Below are 21,589 nucleotides of genomic sequence, written 5' to 3' on the forward strand. Positions count from 1 at the left end.
CAGAACAACTAGAGGCATCAGTCAGGGATACAGGGCCATATTGTAATGAGTTACTATTATTTGAACAATGACTGTGAGGAAGGTTCTGTCATCAGTAGAATCAATACAGTTCTGCTGCATGGTTAGGAGAATAGGGAACAAGATTTGGAGAACCCACACAAGGAATCCTCCTTAGGTACTGCATGCATATAGTCACCAAAGGGAAGATTGACAGCAAGGGTAAAGAAGAATCACAAATCTACCAGCCATTTCCTACATGAGGATGTGGTGGATGCAACCAGAAACAAGCCTACTACTGCAGGCCATAGAATGTATCACCAGGAGCAGATCTACTGCTGCTTTGTGGCCTGGAAGAAGATGGTAATCCTTTCCCAGCCCCCAGAAAGGACTTTAGTCCACAACCCAGTTATTTAGGCTTTGCGCTGGAAAGTGAGCATTAGTGCATTTGCTCAGGAGAGCTGAAGATTGATGGATCATATAATCAGTATGGAGGCTGTTTTCAATCCCTTAAAGACACAGCTAACTGATTTGGAATTTTGTGGATTTCAGACCAGGTCTCAGAGAAGAATTTGGCCTTACGTACTTGTAAAATGTCTGTTTTTGGCACAAAGGTAATTGAAGCCACCAAAACTTGCCCATTTAGTCCATTCTAATTTGAAAAAAATTCAGTCAGTAATTTGCAATCCACTGTGAAAAAGGTTGTTATTTTTTTCCTTTCTCATCATTGTGAAAAATGCAAAGGTAAAAAACTTGAAGTAAAAGCAAAAAATATGAATGAGCTGAGCACAACAGTATAAACTATAACAAATTAGAGACATCTCTACCATTTGTATGGTACAGATTGACATTGTGTCTCATCCAAAATGTGTGAGCTTCAACAACAGACTGGAGTAGCAGCTAGTACAAATACAAGAGAATAAAATCATGAATTAATTTTTAGAGAATGTTTATGTATCATGTAATCTGCAATTTCACTCTTTATATGAAAAATTATGCCTCTGATTATTGCTTTCCAAAATTGAACATGTTCTGCATTACCCCACAGTAGAAAATTAAGGAGAGACAAGGAAAGAGTGAGAAATTCTGAAATGTAATCAGGATATAAAGAAAAGCGTGTGAATTCAATTTTTTCCATCTCTAGTTTTTGACTATATTCATAAATTGTAAACAATAAGGCAATTTAAAGAGAACTTTGGACCCATTTGGGTAAGATAATACGTAGTTCTGAGGTTATCAGTACAAAGCATTAAGAGTGTATTACAATAAATAGAGGCTATAGTGGATAGAAAGGGACAGCAAGCAGGAGGGCATTACTCTTTTGCTGTAACCAAGAGGACCAAAGGCATGCCACTTTGGGCAAAATAATGTTATGATAGTGTTATCATATGACTCACATGGCTTCTGGATTCCATGACAAGAATTAAAATTTTAATATATAATATCTATGGCAACATTAACTCTTTGGACTAATTTTTCAACACTATGCAAGCAGGGCCGTCTCCTGGCACCAGCTGAGCAAGCTGGTGCTTGGGGCGGCAGACTGTTCGAGGCCAATCCTAGGGCGGCACGGCTGCTTTTTTTGTTTGTTTGTTTGTTCTTGTTCCGCTCCGGCTGCCCTGTAGGGGGTGGTGGCGCGGAGAACCAGAGCCCCCTGCAGGGCAGTCTTCTTCCTTCCCTCCCCACTGACCGGAGCGGAGCCCTCGCAGCAGGCGGCATGAGGCAGCGCAGCGGGAGGGGCCACGTGGCAGCGCCCCGCTGTAGCCCTGGCCACCCCCTTCTCTCCTGCCCGCTCTCTCCCTCTTCCCCCCCCTCTTCCCCCAGCCCGGTCCCCCTGCATCCGCGCTCCGGCCGCGCCGCAGGTTTTTTTTTTTTTTTTCGCTTTGCCATTCTGGCCGCCCCGTTTTTTTTTTGCTTGGGGTGGCCAAAAAGCTAGAGCTGGCCCTGTATGCAAGACACCACAATTGTTGTTAAGGGGAGTTGCACACCTAATTCCCCATGCATTATACTGAAAATTTGCGTCTTTAATAATGGGAGTTAGACTGTGATAATAGATGACTTTAGAACACTGTAATTGTTAGGGTGGCCATTAAGAGAGTGTGTGTGTGTGTGTGTATTTTCAAACATATTTCTCCTAAACTTTAAACTTTCATGTACTTTTTCCTCATTTCACTTCCCATTATTGCTGATAACTAAGAAGTTTGTATGTAAATAGAAACATCTCAAGTGAGCCAGGGCTGATTTACAGTTTTGCATCAAAACCATATGGATTTTGCAGTCTCATGGTTCTGAAGACATACCGGGCAAAATGCAGCAATTTTGACTAAGTTCTGCTTTCATCTTTTCTATTAGTTCAGACTTGAAACTCAAAGTGAAGCACAGGAGGAGATGCAAACTTGTGTAAGTCAGAACCAAAGAAATTATACATGAAAACCCTGTGAAGCAAAGTACCCATATTTCATACAAGCCTAGTTTTGGTATCATTGAATAAGACAGCTTCTGTTTATGACTAATTATTGTGATAATTAGCAGTGAAGGGAAAGGAGCTATAGGAAAAAAGTACTATTTAAAGTATTCTTGCTAAAATGTGATAGCTTAGAAAGTTTCCCCTGGTCCCTAAAAGACTGCAACCAATTTATGAGAAATGAAGCGTAAATCAGTAATAAGCAATTATGCATTCAGAGGGGTCTATTCTTGTTGATACATTTAACATTGCTTCAATTTGGACAGCTCTTTTATTGCCAAAACTGCAAATGTTTCTGAGATTTGCACAAATATAGCATTAGTACTGTAATCTAGCTACAGAGGCAGATTTCTGTGGGATTATTTTTCTCCCTCCCTTATACTTTTTAACTCCAGTTTCTGTTCCCAGTCTTCTCTTTTTCTCATCCAAAAATTGGATGAAACCTTCTACAGCAATGTATTTTAAACTTGAAATTGAATGGGAACGAAAAGAATAATGAAAAGATATTTTGTCTTTTTCTCCAAAATTTTAAAAAGGAAGTCTCTTGCATATTTTTATTCTATCACAGATAATACTTCCTTGCTCTTGTAATGCTGTGGCCTCCATTATGCCCTCTTCCAAGGAAACCCACAAGTTGGGAATGGAGGAGTCAGGGAATTATGAGAGACTGACTTTGCAATATTACTAGTGAAGCCTCTTAATAGATGGCAAGTAGACTGGGGGTGGTGATTGTGGAGTAGACAGAGTGCAGACGTTCAATCTATACATGGGGAAATGACAACTTAGATTGGAGATGAAAAGCTGTCCAGTTTTAGAGCTGGGGGACTCAGCACTGCCCTGCCCTGCTGCTTCCTGCCCCCCCCCCCCTCCGGCTGCACAAAAATAGAGCTTGCTGCCATTGACAGTGGGATTGAATGCCCTTTGGATTTAACTCTCATTTGGCAATCTGCAGGGCTATCCGAAGACAATTCTCCTTTAGGTGAAAACCCAAACTTCCTAGCCACAAAATCCCAAAGAACTCCAGTTAATCAGCTTCCATTGGATACCAGGTTCTTTGCCTGCACTCCTGTGGCAGATCTGCTGGACGCGGCCTCTTCTGTTCATGGAAGCATTGGGAACAATCTAGCTACCTGTGTCCATGCTAGCAAAGCAAAGTGTCTTCACTGGTTAAGTTTCAGCCTGTGCAGCTCGCTGAGATCCCAGAGGTGTGGGAGAACTGTATTCCACAGCCTGTGATCTGGTCTCATGTGTTTCCCTCCTGGTGATGGTAAACTGAGGTAGGAGAGGGTGAGCGCCTATTGGGCATTGCCATTATCTCTCCTAAAGAGAGCAGAGTGCCAGTTATCCTTGAGGAAGCTGTCACGTATCCGAGGCTCGAGACACATGCTCTTGACACTGATAATCTGGCTAGCTGTAAACCCATTTTCAATCTTTTTCTGTGTAAGATAGTGGAGAGGTGGAAGCAAGACAAACTCATAGGATGTCTGATTTTCTTGACCTTTCTTATTCTAGTTTCAGGCCTAGGTTCGGCACAAAAACTTTATTTGTGTGTTGGTCAATGATCTCCCCCAGGCAATGGGTGAAGATCAGATATCCAACCATGATGATGATCATTCTAACTACCGTACTGCCTTCGTAGCACTGACCATAAGGCAGTGATGACTTGCCCGTGGACCATAGAAGGAATGGGTGGGGTTACTCTGGACTAAAGTCGATTCCTTTCTTTCACAAGTGAATTTGGGATGATACATTTCTGCCCCAAGAGGTCATCTAGGCAAGTGCCCCAAGTTGAGGAAGGATTAAATATACCTAGACTCCCGGAGAAGTGTTTGTCTAACCTATTTTTAAAAACCTCCAGTGATGGGATTCCATAACTTCCCTGGGCAACCTATTCCAGCACTTAACTATCCTTATAGTTAGAAAGTTTTTCCTACCTAAATCTCTCTAGCTGCAGATTAAGCCCATTACTTCTTGTCCTATCCTCTGTGAACATGGAGAATAATTGATCACTGTCCTCTTTATAACAACCTTTTACATATTTGAAAATTGTTAACAAGTTCCCCCTCAGCTTTCTCTACACTATACATGTTCAGTTCTTTCAACCTTTCCTCATTTTGTTTTATAAATCTCTTACAATTTTTTGGTGTTCTTCTCTGGACTGTCTCCCATTTGTTCATATCTTTCTTAACGTGATGTAGTTGAACACTTTACTGTGCCTTGGAGCAGGGCCTCTTGTAGACAGAATAGGGCCAGATTCCACAGAAACAACCGCTATGTTTCTCAACAACATTAACTTATTTTATTATCATGAAATATCCTTCCCTCTAGTCCCCCATGTCTTTGCTCTCTCACTAACACACACAACTATGGCACACAGATGAAAATGCTAATTGATGTACAATTTGTCTTTTCTTCTTGAGGATTGAATGTTTTCCCAGAGGCAACTCAGCTACCTGGGTCTTGGTTCCTGTGATGTTGCCCAGTTAGTTTAGTCTAGATTAATCTCCCCATATGTGCCAGGGAAATGGGGAGCTTGTAGCTGGCTGCAATGACACATCTCCCTTCTCTGGGTCCCAAGTGATATGCTGTTTTCAAGCCAGCTTTCCTCACCAGTCTGCACTTCTGGTTTCCCCATTCCATGGGTGCATGTTGGACTCCAGTTCTGGTGGAAGCCTGCAGTGTGATAAAATTAACTTTTCCTCTGGAGAAAGCTGGACAGCAAGAGGCAGGCAGGGTGACAAGAAACAAAATGGCTAGCTACAACAAACTGGCAAAGTCTATGGGAAAATTGCGGAATTCCATAGTATCTTGGTAAAATGCCAAATTCCATTGCTTACAGAATCTAAGGCCATAGGGCAAGACCCTGATTGAAATGAATAGGGCAGTTTACACCTCTTAGAGTTATTGTTTCAAGCTCCCAGCAGACTCACTTGGACATCACGGCGACAGTTTGCAGGGTGTTGGTGTTTGAGTGGTGATCTTCACAATCAAAAGAAATATTTATTTCTAATGAAAGCTCAGATTCTAGATTACCCTTCTATGGAAGGAGGTAAAATCCATGGCAAATGATGTGGAAGTGGAATCATGGAATGCAAGTAACCTGGCATTTGGAGCATGAATGAGAGCTAGCTACCTAAGTCTAAAGTGATGGAAGTGGATTGTCATAGCCTCCTATTGCCGTTCCTTGAGTCCCCTTGATTGGAGGCATGATCTCACCATACAACTCGTGTGATTGCAATTCATGGGATCTTGTTAGACTTCTGCCGCACTTAGATGACCAGATAGCAGCTGTAAACCCAACTGCTTCTTTGCATATGCAGTTGGCCAAGAGGCTTTTACCTTTTATTTCTGATATAGACTTTGCTACTATAACCCATGTTTTTGTCACTTTAGGATTAGAGTCCTGTAGTGTGCTCTTCAATGGCTGATACTTTTTGGCCATGTCCACCCAAGAAAAAAGATATGTTTTATCACATGATAAAATGTACTTTTTTCCTTGGCCTTTAAGGCCTGTACATTATTTGAAAATTTAAGCTTGTGGAGAATGGGGCTTCCTGCTTTTCAGCAAGTTATCTGTACAAGAGCACAGCATCACAGCTCTATGCTCTGCACTGGCTGCTTATTAGTTTACTGATATAGTGTAGGGTGTTGATTATGACCCACCAATCCCTAGTGGTCTGAGGTCTGGCTACATGAGAGACAAGATCTCCCTCCTTTTACCCCCTTATTTCCAGCACAGGGGAGTGTTTGGGACTATTTTATCACCTTGTGAAGAAGGGAATCTTTAATTTTTGTTAGACTTTCTTGTTGATAAAAGGAGCTATTGGAAAGTAATTTCTTTCCACGAGGAAAGGGGCATTATTGTGGGGCATTTTGTGTTCACTTACTTTTCCACCCTGTCCTAAGATTTGGCAATTGTAAACCAAGAAGTGGGTCACAGATTCTAGTACGGGGGGGAGGAGGGGTTGTTAGTAAGAGTGGAATAAGTTTTTTTGTTTTGGTTTTGGTTTTTTTGGTGCTTTGTTGTGTGGCTGGTTGTTTGGGGAATAGTCGGGATTGATTTAGTTTGAGGGGCTGTTTTAATTTTCTTCCTTGTCTTTTTTTGGTTTTAATGGATTGGCTTTTTAAAATTATGTGTAGGCCCCTGAAGTTTTAAGGAGAGGTGTTTAAATAAATAGCCCCGTGACAGGCGCTAAAGCTAATCACAGGAGTGTAGATCAGGTGAGGCCAAGGGATGTACATCACGTTGGCAGTTGGGTTTGGTTATGGCAATTATGAATGTTATTTCTTATGTTTACCTAAAGTATAAATGTTTAAAAAACAAACAAACCCTACTTTGTGTTCACATGTCCCCAAAAGTGAGTTTACAATTACAACCAAATTGAAAATCAAACAGATTACGCATATCCATCAGTGACACTTTTGCATTTCTTTTCGTGCTGTTCTCCATTCTTTTTTTTTTACGTCTTTGCACCAGTGAGGAATGTCATAAACAAAGTTAATAATTCATAATTAGTGTTAGGAAGCTGCTGTTATTTTGATAGGCCTTTTCTGATAGACTCCTTCTGCTTAGGGACTCTGAATTTAATTATATCACATGACTCGACACCTTTATTCAGGGTCTGTTCATAAGACATATTTTCATGAGCGTATGCGCATAGACACATGCCCCAGCATGACTTTTACTAAAGTACAAATCTCTGTTAATGGAGGAAAGACAACTGAGCATCAGTATATAGTGTAAAATAATCACAAATAAAAAAGCAAATACTCTGCCATGAAAATTAGGGGCTCTGTTCTCCCTACACAGTATGTGAGTAACTCACCAAAACAGAAAAGATCGAATGGGAGTTATCATGTTATAGTGAGGGAGAATCAGGATACAGAGATTTCAGCACTGACAGTTGGCTCGGTACTAAACAAAACACAGAGAAAGACACATTTCCTGCCAAGCAGAGAATACCATCTACAACTGAGCATTTGGCAAGGGAACAACAATGCAGAAAGGGGAAATACTGTAAAAAGAAAATAGACCTTAAGCCAGTGAGTTTGCAAAACTAATATATTCAAGACATGGGCTAGAAAGGGGGGAAAAAATCGATCAAAACCACCTTCTGTCACAAATTATACCCTGTCCAGGGTCTATCAACACCTCATAACTTCAACCATAGGGACAAAAAAGCAGTACATTTTTCAAAGAAGAAATAAGGATGTTGATATGAAAGCAACCAATGAAGTGTGTTGGGGTGGGAGGCTTTCTACCGTTGCTGGAATTCTGCCGGGAGTAATGAAACAAAGACTTTTGTGAGCAGAATACATGCTGGTTAGCAGATGAGGACTGAATGTCAGTTGTTTACAGTACAAACAGACTAGCTGGGGTGATAATTCATTTAATCTACACATTTGTATGTCTTTTGGATCTTCTCCAGGATAGTCTAAAATCCTGGCGTCTGGACCAAAATTTAAACTCAAATAGCAAGTGCTTTGGACTTGCTTGTTGTATCCTTGTAGCAGTGCCTCTTCTGCCACCGACTTAGAAATTAGAGTTCAATCATTCACTTTCATGAAAAAAACCATATGAGGGGGAAATTGGCATGGAGTTTTCTAGCCAATATCCTCTCCAGGAGGGAGTTAGTTTTTTATCAGCCCATGGAAAAGAGTTGGCCTCCTAAGAATGTGGATTCCAAGGTTCAGCAGGGATCACTACTCTGTGGATCTCTTTGCATTCACAAGGAGGACCTACCTCTCTACAATGCTCTTTTCCCTTTCAGCAGCATAACTCAGTCAGGAGAAAGCTATTGATATGCTTTTATATTTTATCACAGCCTAACTCTCTACCACCAACAGCAAAGTTACCTGGTTGTCTGGTTTTCCCACAAGCATCTTCACTTTCCTGCCCTCCAGCATGAAGCGTCCTACCCAAACTCTTCCATAAAGACACTGCCTTGTACTCCTTCAGGCCCCTCCTCAAGACCTACGGTGATGCTTACAGAAGTGCCAAGTCATAACAGCTAGCTGGATAGGCAGAAAGAATTATTTATACCCATTGTGCCCTGTGTAAATATATGTTCTTATAATTGTTTCCTTCCCTCTCCCATTTCTTCTGATAGTTTGTGACATTCACTTGTTACAGCTTGTCTTAATTAGACTGAACCTCTTTGGGGCAAAAGCTTGTTTTGCTCTGTGTTTGAATTGTTCCTAGCACAATGGGGTTCCCAATCTGATTTGGAGTTTCTAGGTGCTACTAAAATATCAGTTGTAATAATAATAATACCTTCCCTACCTACTCTTGTGCTTTGCTGTGTCCTTGGAAGCTTTGGGGGTCTTTAAAGCCAAATTTTCTGATCTTTTCAATCTTGTTGCTATGTGGCAGTAACAGTAGAGCCCTTGGAATGGATAATCAAAGGCAGCACCACATGTCTGTGCCTCCCATTTTGCATGATTCCAACTGCCTAATCACAATGCAGCTGTCACACAGGGGTATAACATTTCATTTCCCTGACCTGCTCTGTGAAATGAGTTAAAGGTAGGTGCTGAAAAGCGATAATACTTGGATCATGCTGCCTGCATAATAATTTGATTGCATGCCTCAAAAGAGTATGAAATCTTGTAGGTGTGATTATTAATTTTTCCCCAGGGAGAAGAAGATGGACATTTACCAGTTTCTGTGTAACACAGGTCACTAGTTAAAGAAAAAAAATCATGGGCTGGTTAATAACAGGAAAAGTAAGTTTCATTGGAGATTGAGATGGTCTAGACTACCTGTGTTATTATCTAGGAGGCATTTAAACTTCTCCATTACATCAGTCAAGGAAACACCTGTAAATGAAATTTATCTGGAAAAAATTTTGGAAATGACTTACTGAGCAAGTACGGTTAGAGAGCATAAAGCTGCAGAGTGGAAGTAAAGAGACACCCAATTGGTCAGCCTTGAGTGGGAAATAAAGTGGAGATCCATCTGCTTTAGTTAAAGGAAGGGATTATTTGTTGGTGTAAATAAACAGCAGAAAAATCTTAGAGGTTTTGAATGAATTGCTTTAGTCAGAATAACTGAAGTTGTTTTGGGCAGTTGTTGTTTTTATCCCATTCCTTTGTTGTGCTTGTTTGTAAGTATGACTGGTAGGCCATTGGGATAGGATTATTTTAATTATTGCTTCTTCATATACAGTGACCCAGTTATCTCTCTTAGTAGACATTTCATAAAAATCCCCAAACAAGCAAGTTCAAGCTTTATTAATTTAAAACAAACATAAGGTGTTTGTTCTCTCTCTCTCTCTATTATTATTTTGATTTTATCTGGTGGAGGGCTCTTTTATTATTCAAGAAAATTATCAAATTGTGAAGCAAATTCAAACAAGTTTACATTCTATTTAAAAGAATTAGATTATATTTTCAAGTTAATTCAAACAATTTTCTTAACTCCAATTTTAATAAGGCATGAGTAATACACTACTTATTTACCCTTACTTTACAAGCAAGAGGCTATTATTGTTTATCATTATTTATTAACCACCAGCATTGTGCTTGTCTCTTTACAGACCACAGGGAATGAGGCAGCTCCTGCCTAAATAGATAAACAAAATTATTCAGACACAAAGGGGCAAATCCTTCCCACAGTACCTAGACAGAGTAACTTGGCTGGGCCCTGGGAACTCTGTTGGGGGAAAGAGAGGAATTTTCCACCAACTTCTTCCAGCCATGGAACAGTCACAGGATTGTTTTGCAGGAGTTAATTCAAGAATTAAAAGTAGCTGAGCCACTAAGTAATAGTGACCATAATATTATTAGGTTCAACATCCTAATGGGAAATAAGATACCAAAAAGTGACATTAAACTTGATAAAGGGAGACTTTAATAAAATGAAGAGGCTAGTCAAAAAGGCCCTAGAGTCAAAAGTAAATGAAGTAAAATCCTTACAGGTGGCATAGTTAAGAAGACATTAACTGATTCCTACAAGATGTGTACCACTGAACAAAAACAAAATCAGGAAGCATGATGTAAGCCCGTCTGCCTAGATGGCAAATTTTGAGAGGTTATTTGAGCCAAGTAGAGATCTTTCAAAATCTGGAAATCTAACCCCAGTGAAACCAGTAAACAGCAGGCAATATGTAACAGGGAAATTAAGAGGGATAAGATGGATTTTGAAGAACAAATGGGTATAAAAACAAACATGAAATTCTTTTAATAGATCAGAACCAGGAGGCCTGGGAAAGAAACTCACTGGGTTCACTGGATCACCAAGGGAGAAATTAAGGAATAAAAGAACATTGCTCACAAGCTAAATGATTTATTTGCATCAGTCTCCACCACAAAGGATGTTAGGGGATATACCTATAACACACTTTTCTGGTAATAAAAAATGAGGTACTATCACAGATTGAGATGTCAGAAGAAATTGATGGAGCTAATTGATAATTTAAAAAGTAATAAGTCACCAGACCCAGATGCTATAAATCTAAGAGTTCTGAAGGAGATTAAGTATGAAGTGGCTGAGCAGCTAACAAAAATATGCCACCTCTCATTAAAAACAGCTATGATACTGGAGGATTTGAAGGTAGCAGATCTTGTAACTATATTTTTAAAAGGCTCCATGGGTGATCTGGGCAATTACAAACTAGTAAACCTTATATCTGTACCTGCCAAATTGGTTAAAACTGTAATAAAAATAGTGTAATAAAATGCCAGGACTGTTAGATCATGATATAACAGAGTATAACCAGCCCAGGTTCTGTAAAAGAAAATTATGTCTCACGAATTTCTTAGGATTTGTTGTACTTGATGAAATAAAGGATACAAGAGCACCAGCTGACGTAATTTATTTAGATTTTAAATAGGCCATTGGCAAAGTCTCTCACAAGAGGCTACTAAAGAAACTAATAGTCATGGGGTGAGAAACAAAGTATTGTCTTGAATCAGAAATTGATTAAGAGACAGGAAAAACGTTTATACTGTATTTTTTATTTCGAATTTCTTAGAAATAATAAAACTGTCATACAACTTTATACGATTCTCTGCCAGAGAGTTTTTAGTGTTTGCCAGCCACTGGCAATGCTTCAGTTCTGTCAGTTTGTTGATGTTTGGCCTCAGTGACTGAGCAGTTGAAACCTTCAGGATTGCAGAAGGTGTGCATCAGATAGTTGTGTTTGGTATTTTGACGTGGAAAAAAGTGACGCTGCTTCCATGGCTGACTCTGCCTGGCGACTAGTGATGGTATCTCTGTTCCTCTCCCTCAGCCAGTGGGAGCTGCAGTGGGCGGCGCCTGCAGCAGACATTGCCAGTATCGTGTCTGCATGCGTCTCTCCTCTGCGGGCCGCAGTGGGGAGGTTCTCAGGCTGGGACTTTGAGACCCCTGGCTTAGATCTTGCTATTGTTTCAATTCTCATTTCCACTTGCTATAAACTCCATATCTTCCCTTGTCATTTATATCATCCTGGATTCAGTGTTTCCCACCTGCCATTTTCAGCTCAACAGCTGTTTTCTGCATTAAGAAGGTACAGTAGGTATCTTCTAAGTACGTAGCACACTTTGAGTACTGTATAAATTATAATAATAGGAAGCTTTTTTTAAAGAAATCCCTCATATGATACAGGGGAATTAAAAACAGGATTGTTTAGAACAAAATGTTATGCATATCTGTTACAGAAAATATAGAGCCTGATTCCGCTATCCTTACACATACTGAGTTTTACTAGTTCAGAATTCCCATTTATTTCAGTGGGACTATTTCATAGTAAGATATTAGCCGTAGTAAACATGGTGGAATTGGGCCCATAGTTAGTAAATATCTCTAGCCCATTATGTTTACAATACACCCTGGCAAGAATTTTCAAACAAACTTAGCACCCACAGTTGGTTCCAAATATTCAGAAGGGCTCAGCTCACATTTAGGCACCAGTAAAAGTGGCCAGATTGTCTCATCTGATGCACTAAGCTCTTTCCAAAATCTGGTCCATAAGTGTCTCAACGGGAACTGCTGGATGCTGACCACCTTTGAAAACCTGGCCCTGATTGTGGGAGAGGAGCAGAGGAAAATTTGGCCCCGGGTAAAATCCTCACCTTAGCCATTTTTCATAAAAAGGCAAATAAAAGGACAAGTAGACAACAACTATGCCTTTCAGTGCCCCTAATGAAACCAGGAGACTGTGATGGGAATGCTAGTTCTATAATATTATAGTTTAATTGCATTTTACCTCCCCTGCTTTCCCCATCCAAAAAAAAAGCTGTAATAAGAAAACTGATAAATAAATTCCTATTTCTAGGACTATCTGTCCACTTTGTAAAGGTGACGTAGTGCCTCAAACGATAAATATGTGACATTTTGATTTTAAAAAGTGTAAGTTCTCAAAAAATATATATTCAGTTTAGTGAATTGAACATTATGTCCTTAACATTTTTCATCCTGAACTCATTTAGTGGAGGAAATGGATATTTCATCAGACATGGATTTGACGTTCCATCACATTATACAGTAAACAATACAAATGGTGGGTTTTTTTTAAATGGGGAAGCTGGAAAAGCTAAGACAGTAGCTGCTGCAAGGCACTGGTTATCTCATTTAAACAGATATTAAATGTGGGTGCCAGTGGTGTGATCATCAGCTGCTTCCCACTTTGTGAATAAATTGCTTAGAAGGAGTCTTTTGCTTACCAGATGTGACCTAGATTTAGATTTCCAAAGGCAAAAAAAAAAAGGTCTATTGTACAAAAAAACAATTGCTGGTAAAACGCGTGGTAAATGAGCTTATCTCACTTTTCCAGGTGTTTAAGCTAATATGTTATGGAATTACTGCTTCATTTATGAAAAATAATTAAGGAAGATGTTCCAGCAAATCAAATTAGGATAAAGGCTTAGGATAGTTATTGTGGTGTTAGCAAGTTTTTAAATGGCAGAAAGAACAGGGAGCCAACACAGATAATAAAAATATAGAAAATTGTATGTGTGAAGAGGGTCTTATAAAAGGGTCAGGCGTGGGTGTAGTATCCATCTTGTGCTGTGGTTTAGCAAAATATTGTAGAACAATATGAACAATTACATTCCTTCCAGTGCATATGAGACCAGTTTTTAAAAAAAAAATCAAAGCATTGCCGTCTGTCGGCTCTGATAAGGCTTATTACTACGTATGTTAAATGTAACAGGAGAAGAAAGTGTAATGTGTTTGTTCTTTTTCCCCCCCTTTTCTTTTAAATCCGCTACCTTCATAGGAGCTGCTACTCGAAAACCAGACCCAGAGCCAGAGAAGGAGACAGACCATACTGTTAAAATCGCTGGAGTCATTGCAGGCATCTTGCTGTTCGTTATTATATTTCTGGGGGTTGTGTTGGTAATGAAGAAAAGGTGAGCAGTTAATATATGTTTTCTATGTGCATATTTGTGTCAGAGCATCTCCTTCAGCAGTTTTCCATGTAATTCAGGTAAATGTATCCAGCCACCTTGCTGCCCTTTACCACAGAGTTAAGGAAATGCTGCTTATTTTCCCTGAAGCCTTGTGGCATTTTGTAAAACTGTGCTATATGAATTTTTCATCTTGCAGCACTTTTTTATGAATTAAGGTTTGTGGCTTTGTTATAAAAGAAAAACAACCGAAGGTTAATGATTCTAGCATTGTACATATTACTACTGCATGATGGGCCCAAATAATGTAAGAACAGTATCTCTGTCCCAGAAGGGCAAGCCTCGTCTCTATGCAGCAGCTCAGCTGAAAGTTAGATATTAGATGATTCCCCACAGAAATCTGAGGAAGTTGCCCATCTTGAATATGAAAGAAATGCTCCGTCTAAATAGAAAGGGAATGGGGGAGCTGAGATGAATTGTGGTATGGATTAAGTCTATATTGTTCTGCGCAGATTTCATTCCATGAAAACAAATGAAAATGGTTCTCTTGGAAAGATGCTGGAGGTTTCCAAAAGTAGGTTTAGCACACATGCGTTCGGGTTTTGTGCTTTGTACATCATTAGAAAACTGCTATAGCAATAGAGGTAGCTGCCTCTGTTTTAAATAGAGAAACCTACTTCCTTTCTGAATACCATCACAGTGTAAAGGGGTGAGGAAGGGAGAAAACTGCAAGTTTCTAGCAGCTAGGACATTGAAAGTTTTGTTGCCTATGTTGGGAGAATTTCAGTAGTAAGTTGAATCAAGGTTTGGCCATCTACTCGGAGGTATGAAAGAGTTTGCAGCTATGGTGTTCGGGTTGGGGGTAGTTGAAGGAGTGGGTGAGTAGGGTTTGGCAGCTTGAAGAGGGGTTGGACTATGAATGTTTGTCCTTTGAGTGCTCATCTCTTACCCTTTTCTTCCAATCTACCTCCACTTAACTTCCCTGGAACTCCCCTCTGGCCTCCCAATTACAGTCCAGTGTTCCCTTCCTTAAAGGAAATTCAGGCCCACTTGTGCTGGTCCTAGTCTACTGCTTGCAGGCTGGTGATTGAACTGTGTGCGTACCAGTAGTGTGTAATAGGTCTGGGATTTTTCCAGACCTGGAGCACATTGAGCAATTGGTGATAGTGCCAGGCTTGGAGCACCTCAGATGCACATTTAAATAGCTGGCAGGCAGGTCGTGCACTGGGACACAACACAGAGCCAGCTGGGCCCCAGTTTTCTTTAAGATAGAGGGGGGGCAGTGGAGGGAAGAAGAGAGTCCTGGAAAGGGAACTGTGAGCTCCCCCAGTGGAGGGGGAGTGACCACTACAGGAACTAGACGAGGCAATGAGGGACCATCACAGAGAAGAGAGGAAATTTGAGTCCAATCTAAATAGTATCTGGGACACTGGAGCAGTCCTGCAAAACCCAGACATTCCCAGTAAACTCCTGGGTTTATAATCCTGTGTAGCAAGAGTAAAATCTTTTCTGAAATGCAGTACCTTCTCCTTCCATACATTTGCTTTTAATTCTTTGCTGCAATCATACTTTCCATTTTAACTATAAAAAATGAGGCCCAAAAGCCCCTCCCTGGAGCCAGACATAATGCTGGCATGCAGTGATTAAGGCTCTCCACATTGCTTTGCCAGTCCTGCATCACTTAATCCTGACCTACATGCGACACCCTTCTTAGTCCAGTTCTGAGCCTCTCCTGAGCCCAGATTGCCATTTTTTAACAAATTGTGCCAAAGTGTAGAGTAATTCTAGTTAAGAGAGAGACTCCTGCAAAGGCTCTTCTTGCCTCCCAGGGAGAGCTGGCCAGGAGCAAAGGAAGGGTTGCTTGGGTCCTGCTCTCTCCACAGTCTTTCTGTTGGCAAATGTTGGCCCCTCAGTTGCTCCAGTGGTTGTTGCTTTGCTGAGGCCTTTTATAAGCCAATCCCTGGGCAATGGGGAGGCTCCAGTCCCATGTAGTTGGTGGCAGGTGTGGGTAGGGCACTTGGTTCTCTTCCCCCTCTCCCCATTGACATCATTTGGGACAAATGTTCTTAGTGATTGAGACAAGTCTGCTAGTGATTAAACGGAAACCACTAAGGCCTATTTACAGTAACCATGTCCGGGAACTCTGTTACAAAATGTTGTCCCTTGACATTGTTAGAACGCCATTCTATCTTGTAGTGTAGATGGGACTTATGGATAACTAATGTTTAACCGTGTCCCTGAACCACACTGCAGGCTTGAACAGAGACTGTAGAGTACAGTTAGGACTCATCTACATTACAAGATGTAGCCAGCTTTTAACCAGATATAGGGATGATTGTGTTTTGTCCAGGTCACCTAACATATAGTTGTAGCATAGACAGACCTGAAATGATTGCACTTATGACCCAAGTAAAACTTGAACCAGTTATTCAGTAGAGTATCAATTGGCTAAGCAACCTAGGGTCCCTATAGTTCACCTAGGTTCAGTTACTGTGTATATATTATGCATTCAAAGAGAATTTATAATTGTTTTGCAAGCTAAGTACAATTGTAATGTAAGGGCAATATCAGTATGTCATAAGTTTTATGGTACTTTAACTACTTCTGAGTGAAACAAATTTATCAATATTGTACCATGTGATGATTATACTTCTTGATAATTGGGCATCAGTTACTTCAACGGGAGTTTTAACTGAGTAAGGAATTCAGGACTGGGTCCAAAAATATTACCTTGCATTTCTGTGGAACTTTGCATCCGAGAACCCCAAAAGCACTTCATAACCCTATATTAATTAAATCTCCCAATGCTCTTCTAAAGTGGTTCTTAAATATTATTCTCATTTTACAAACTGAGGCACAGAGAAATTAAGTGACCTACCTAAGAGCATATAAGGAATCTGCAGCAAAGCTAGGAATAGTGCCTAGACTTTTGTCTACTAGTTTGATGCACCAACCACTAAACCCTTCTTCCAGCATAAAGATGCTGGTTGCTCTAATGGCTACTACAGTGGGTAGAGGGAGCTGGGTCATGATTGCGATATCAATTTACAGTGAGGTCCACGAAATCAGAATCAGGCCTGTGGAGTGTCCTGCTCTCAAATATGATCAGTCTGTCTCACTTAAGACTTGGTCCAAAGCCCATTGAAGTCCGTAGGAGTCTTTCCATTGACTTGAATGGAATTTGAATCTAGCCCTCATTGCACAGTTTCAAGCAACTTACCCAATCTCCTCCTGCCTCCAACATTCCTGCATTGAAAATTGCAGGACCTCATTGACAACTACATGCATAAAGGAAGTTTTGCTTTCACTGGCAAATTATAAAAAAAAAAAACAGTGGAATGAAAGTGATTGCAATATTCCTGTAATGTTTGGTAAACAATAATAATAAATAGGAGTGCTTTCCAAAATTGTATTAAGGCTGTTGGATAATAGCAGGGAGGGAGGGATGGATAGATAAAAGGCATAATTCAATCTACTGTATTGTCTATCTATTCTTTTCTTTTTTTAATTATTGTTATTTCAATTAAGTTTCCAAAAAGTATTGAGGTTGAAAATTTAGATTTAATGGGAGAGGTTTGCTCGAGGGTGTGTTTATTTGGGATGCAGCAGTTCCAGTTTGTGCTACCATCTTGTTGCTGCTGTGGGAGTGTAGTAAACCAGTGGCTATTAATATTTGATTGTGTCAGAAACTGCCTCCGTTCTCCACAACAAAAAAGGGTTGTTTTCTTGTGTGCTTCTTTTGTTTCCACTCTGAGATGCACATACGCCTGAGCCTTCTAATAGTTTCTAATGTATGTATCTGTTTAAATGGGTAAGGAATACTTAGTGCAGGGGTAGGCAACCTTTCAGAAGTGGTGTGCCGAGTCTTCATTTATTCACTTTAATTAAAGGTTTCGCGTGCTGGTAATACATTTTAACATTTTTTTAGAAGGTGTCTCTCTCTAAGTCTATATTATATAACTAAACTATTGTTGTATGTAAAAATGTTTAAGAAGCTTCATTTAAAATTAAATTAAAATGCTGATCTTACGCCGCCAGCCTGCTCAGCCCGCTGGGTGTGGGGGGGGTTCAGGGCAGAGGGCTGGGTGTTGGGAGGAGGGGAGGGGACTCAAGGTCAGGGCAGAGGGCTAGGGTGTGTGGGGGTGCAGGGCAGAAAGCTGGGTGTGAAGGGGTGGTTCAGGGCAGAGGGCTGGGTGTTGGGGGGGACTCGAGGTCAGGGCAGAGGACTGGGGTGTGTGGAGGTGCAGGGCACAAGGCTGGGTGTGGGGGGGTTCAGGACAGAAGACTGGGTGTTGGGGGGGGACTCGAGGTCAGGGCAGAGGGCTGGGGTGTGTGGAGGTTCAGGGCACAAGGCTGGCTGTGGGGGGGGGTTCAGGGCAGAAGGCTGGGTGTTGGGAGGGGACTCGAGGTCAGGGCAGAGGGCTGGGCTGTGTGGAGGTGCAGGGCACAAGGCTGGGTGTGAGGGGGGTTCAGGGCAGAGGGCTGGGTGTTGGGAGGGGACTCGAGGTCAGGGCAGAGGGCTGGGCTCTGTGGAGGTGCAGGGCAGAAGGCTGGGTGGGGGGGTTCAGGGCAGAGGGATGGGTGTGGGTTGGGGTTGGGGGGTTCAGGACAGAGAGGTGGGGGTGCAGGGCAGAAGGCTGGGTATTGGTTGGGGGGGACTCGAGGTCAGGGCAGAGGGCTGGGCTGTGTGGAGGTGCAGGGCACAAGGCTGGGTGTGGTTTGGGGTGGGGGAGTTCAGGACAGAGGGGTGGGGGGGTGCAGGGCAGAAGGCTGGGGCTCCTCTCAGCCCCCTGCCCTGAGCGGCTCAAGGCAGGGGGCTGGGAGGGATATGCCCTGTTCCACTCCCTTCCCCCAGGCTCTGTCCTTACCTCTCTCTGCCTCCTCTACGGAGCAGCGAGCACGCTGCCACTCGGCTCTGCTCCTCTGGGAGGAGGAGGGGCTGGAATGCCGCAGGACCAAGCTTTGCCTCCTGCCCCCGCAGGGGAGAACGGTGGGCGGGGGGGGCTGAGTGGGGCGGGGGGCCGGGAGCCCCCCCCCACCGCTCTCCCCTGCGGGGGCAGGAGGCAGAAGTTTGGTCCTGCGGCAGCCAAGCTTCCCTCCTCCCCCGCTTCTTCTCCCATCGTGGTGCTTTCCGGCCCCTCCTCCTCCTCCTCTCACTGGCCAGGCAGCGTGCCACTCAAAATCGGCTCGCATGCCGTAGGTTGCCAACCCCTGGCTTAGTGCTACTCAAGAATACCCTTTCTACTCTCTGGTGCTGAGCTTGCAGTGCACTAGTCCAGGGGTTCTCAACCTTTTTTTCTTTCTGAGCCCTCCCCCTCCCACTCCCAATATGCTATAAAAACTCCATGGCCCAGCTGTGCCACAACAACTGTTTTTCTGCATATAAAAGCCAGGGCTGGTGTTAGGGGTTGGCAAGCAGGGCAATTACCCAGAGCCCCATACCATAAGGGGCAACACAAAGCTCAGTTGCTCAGGCTTCAGCTTCAGCCCCAGGTGGTGGGGCTTGGGACCCCGGGCTGCAGTCCCACATGGCAGGGATTTGGCTTTCTGTCTTGGGCCCTAGCGAGTCTAATACCAGCCATGCTTGGTGGACCCACTGAAACCTGTTCATGGTCCCCCGGGGGCTCTGGACCCCTGGTTGAGACTAACTGCACTAGTCCACTCTCTTGATGTAGCTCAGATTGTTCTAATTTCCACCAGCTGCCAACATTTCCCAGCAGTCAGTATGGAAACAAGGGATAACTCAGGTCAAGGGGAAGACCCAACGAGGACCTCCTTTCCCTTTGTCATGCCTTCTATGCCAGCTGCAGAAGAGGGGTGGCGCAGAAGCCACTATACTAACTATGTCACCTGGGTTAACCTCCACTTATAAAACATGCCAAAGGACCTATCCACATATATCAAAAGTAAAATGGAACTCAGTTTTTAAGGTTGCTTTTCTAAAACTGAGATTTTTCCAAAGCATGGACAGTGTCTTTGCTAAATGATCTAATGTTTTTGTAAGTCTTAGTTTTCTATTTCTTAAATTACCCAGGTTTAGAACATTATATTTTTATAACAAATTTTCTCTTTGCGGCACCTCAGAATTGTTGGGGATTTAAAACTTCAGAATCTAATTTTCAAGGAGTCTCATCTTCTAAAACCTCTTGCTCACATTATAAGAACTCCATATAAAAATAACTTAAACATGAGACATTTAATTTTTCTCCTATTATATCAAATTGTAATTTGATGTAGTCACACAAATTAAAGCACCTGAGTTTTCAACATTTTTTAAACAGAATAATTTATCTCAATAACATGTTTGGCAGAATTATGCGTACAAGCACCAGCCGTGCTGCACTGATTAATTATATTTATTGTTGTTTCTAAAATCGCTATATATCTTTTAGATGAATGAGAACATTTGTACTAATTACATTAAATCTCTGTCACGGCAACATATGGCAAGGAATAGGGTTTGCGGTGTCATGAGATTCTAAATGGGAGCTAGAGAATGAATAATTTCTGAAAAGAGAAGGGGAAAAAAAAGATAATTATGATTACGCCACATACCAAAACAACCTCCTCCCAACACAATATAAGTAACCAGAACCGTTTTCATACAGCCCAATCCTGCACCCTTCCTGCAGGCACTGAATTTAGTAGCAGATATACCTGAGTAAGAAGTGCAGAATTTTATCCATAGCCTTCCTGTTACCATATTCTTGGTTCTCTTTTTAAATCCAGTTTTAACAGGTGTGCATTTTGCAAATGTGCCACATATGATTAAATATTCAGTACCAGCCTTTTGTGTTTAAACAATACTGTTAAGTATCAGAAAAATGGGAATAAAAACTGGAAAATATTTCTGAAGGCATCCTCAAACAAAGAAGATGAGAGAGAAAATGTGATGAAAGCCTAGTTTTCAAAGGGATGCCTGCAGCATGTAGCCTAAGGCAAGTTAGCATTTGTGGTAGTCCTTTGCTAGGCCTGTTTACAAGTTTTTGCCATAGTCAAAGCACTGTATCTGTGTGCTATGAGAATTACAGATGCCTACCCAGTTTATTTCAGTCTTTTATCTTACCAGTACATTAACATTATTTGTAGCTATGGCAAGGCGATGGTTTTTGGAGAATAAGCTTCTTTTTAATTAGAATCAATATTTTGAATCTGAGCAGGGTGAAATTCATCCCTTTGTGGAGGGCTTTGCCCCTCCCTGCTTTCAGGAGCCTTGATCAGGGAGGGAGAGAGGTGCAGCAGCAGGCGGCGCAGCTGGGCAGGAGGCCCTGTGCACTCTGCCCACTGCAGCAACGGGTTCCTCACTGGCTCTGAATGTGGAGTGGAGGGAATCATTGTGAGGGAGCTCAGGTGGGAAAGAGCACTGGATCCATGCTTACATGGATGAAGAGGCTTGGGATCCAAGTGGCCTTTTGTAGTATTCCCAGAGCCAGAAATAGTAGAGGTGCAGGATTCTGCCCACAGACTGGGGATGGATTCTGTCTTCACACCACCAGTAAACCTCCACGGTTATCCCTGAATATAGTCCTTTTACTTGGGGAAGGAGTGAATTTCACTCTTTGTGAAGTAATATAGCCAAGGTTATAAAAGTAATTCTGACACAAAGGGACAAGGAAGTTATTTCATTTTTCTTCTGCAATGAAATGCCTAATGAAAAGTGGAAACATACTTTGACAGTTTATTTGGCTTTCTGGAAACAAGCTTTGGGTGACAAGTCAGGCTAATCATATCCATGGTAGGCTAAGTTTTAATGTCTCTAAGGAACGAGAGCAACTAGAAAGAGCCTCCAAAAAAAAC

At 41.8% G+C, this 21,589-nt stretch overlaps 1 protein-coding gene across 9 annotated transcripts in view; it reads left to right on the plus strand.

Annotated features, from left to right (window-relative positions):
- The window catches only part of PTPRM (protein tyrosine phosphatase receptor type M), a 691,593-nt gene that overhangs the window by 458,944 nt on the left and 211,060 nt on the right, over nt 1-21,589 (plus strand). For all 9 annotated transcript variants that reach the window (XM_054018880.1, XM_054018881.1, XM_054018883.1 and 6 more), the window contains one exon: nt 13,663-13,795. In XM_054018880.1, the coding sequence (XP_053874855.1) occupies nt 13,663-13,795 (133 nt within the window). The remainder of the gene's footprint in view (nt 1-13,662; nt 13,796-21,589) is intronic.

Source organism: Malaclemys terrapin, chromosome 2, assembly GCF_027887155.1.
Source record: "Malaclemys terrapin pileata isolate rMalTer1 chromosome 2, rMalTer1.hap1, whole genome shotgun sequence".
Classification (NCBI taxonomy): Eukaryota; Metazoa; Chordata; order Testudines; family Emydidae; genus Malaclemys; species Malaclemys terrapin.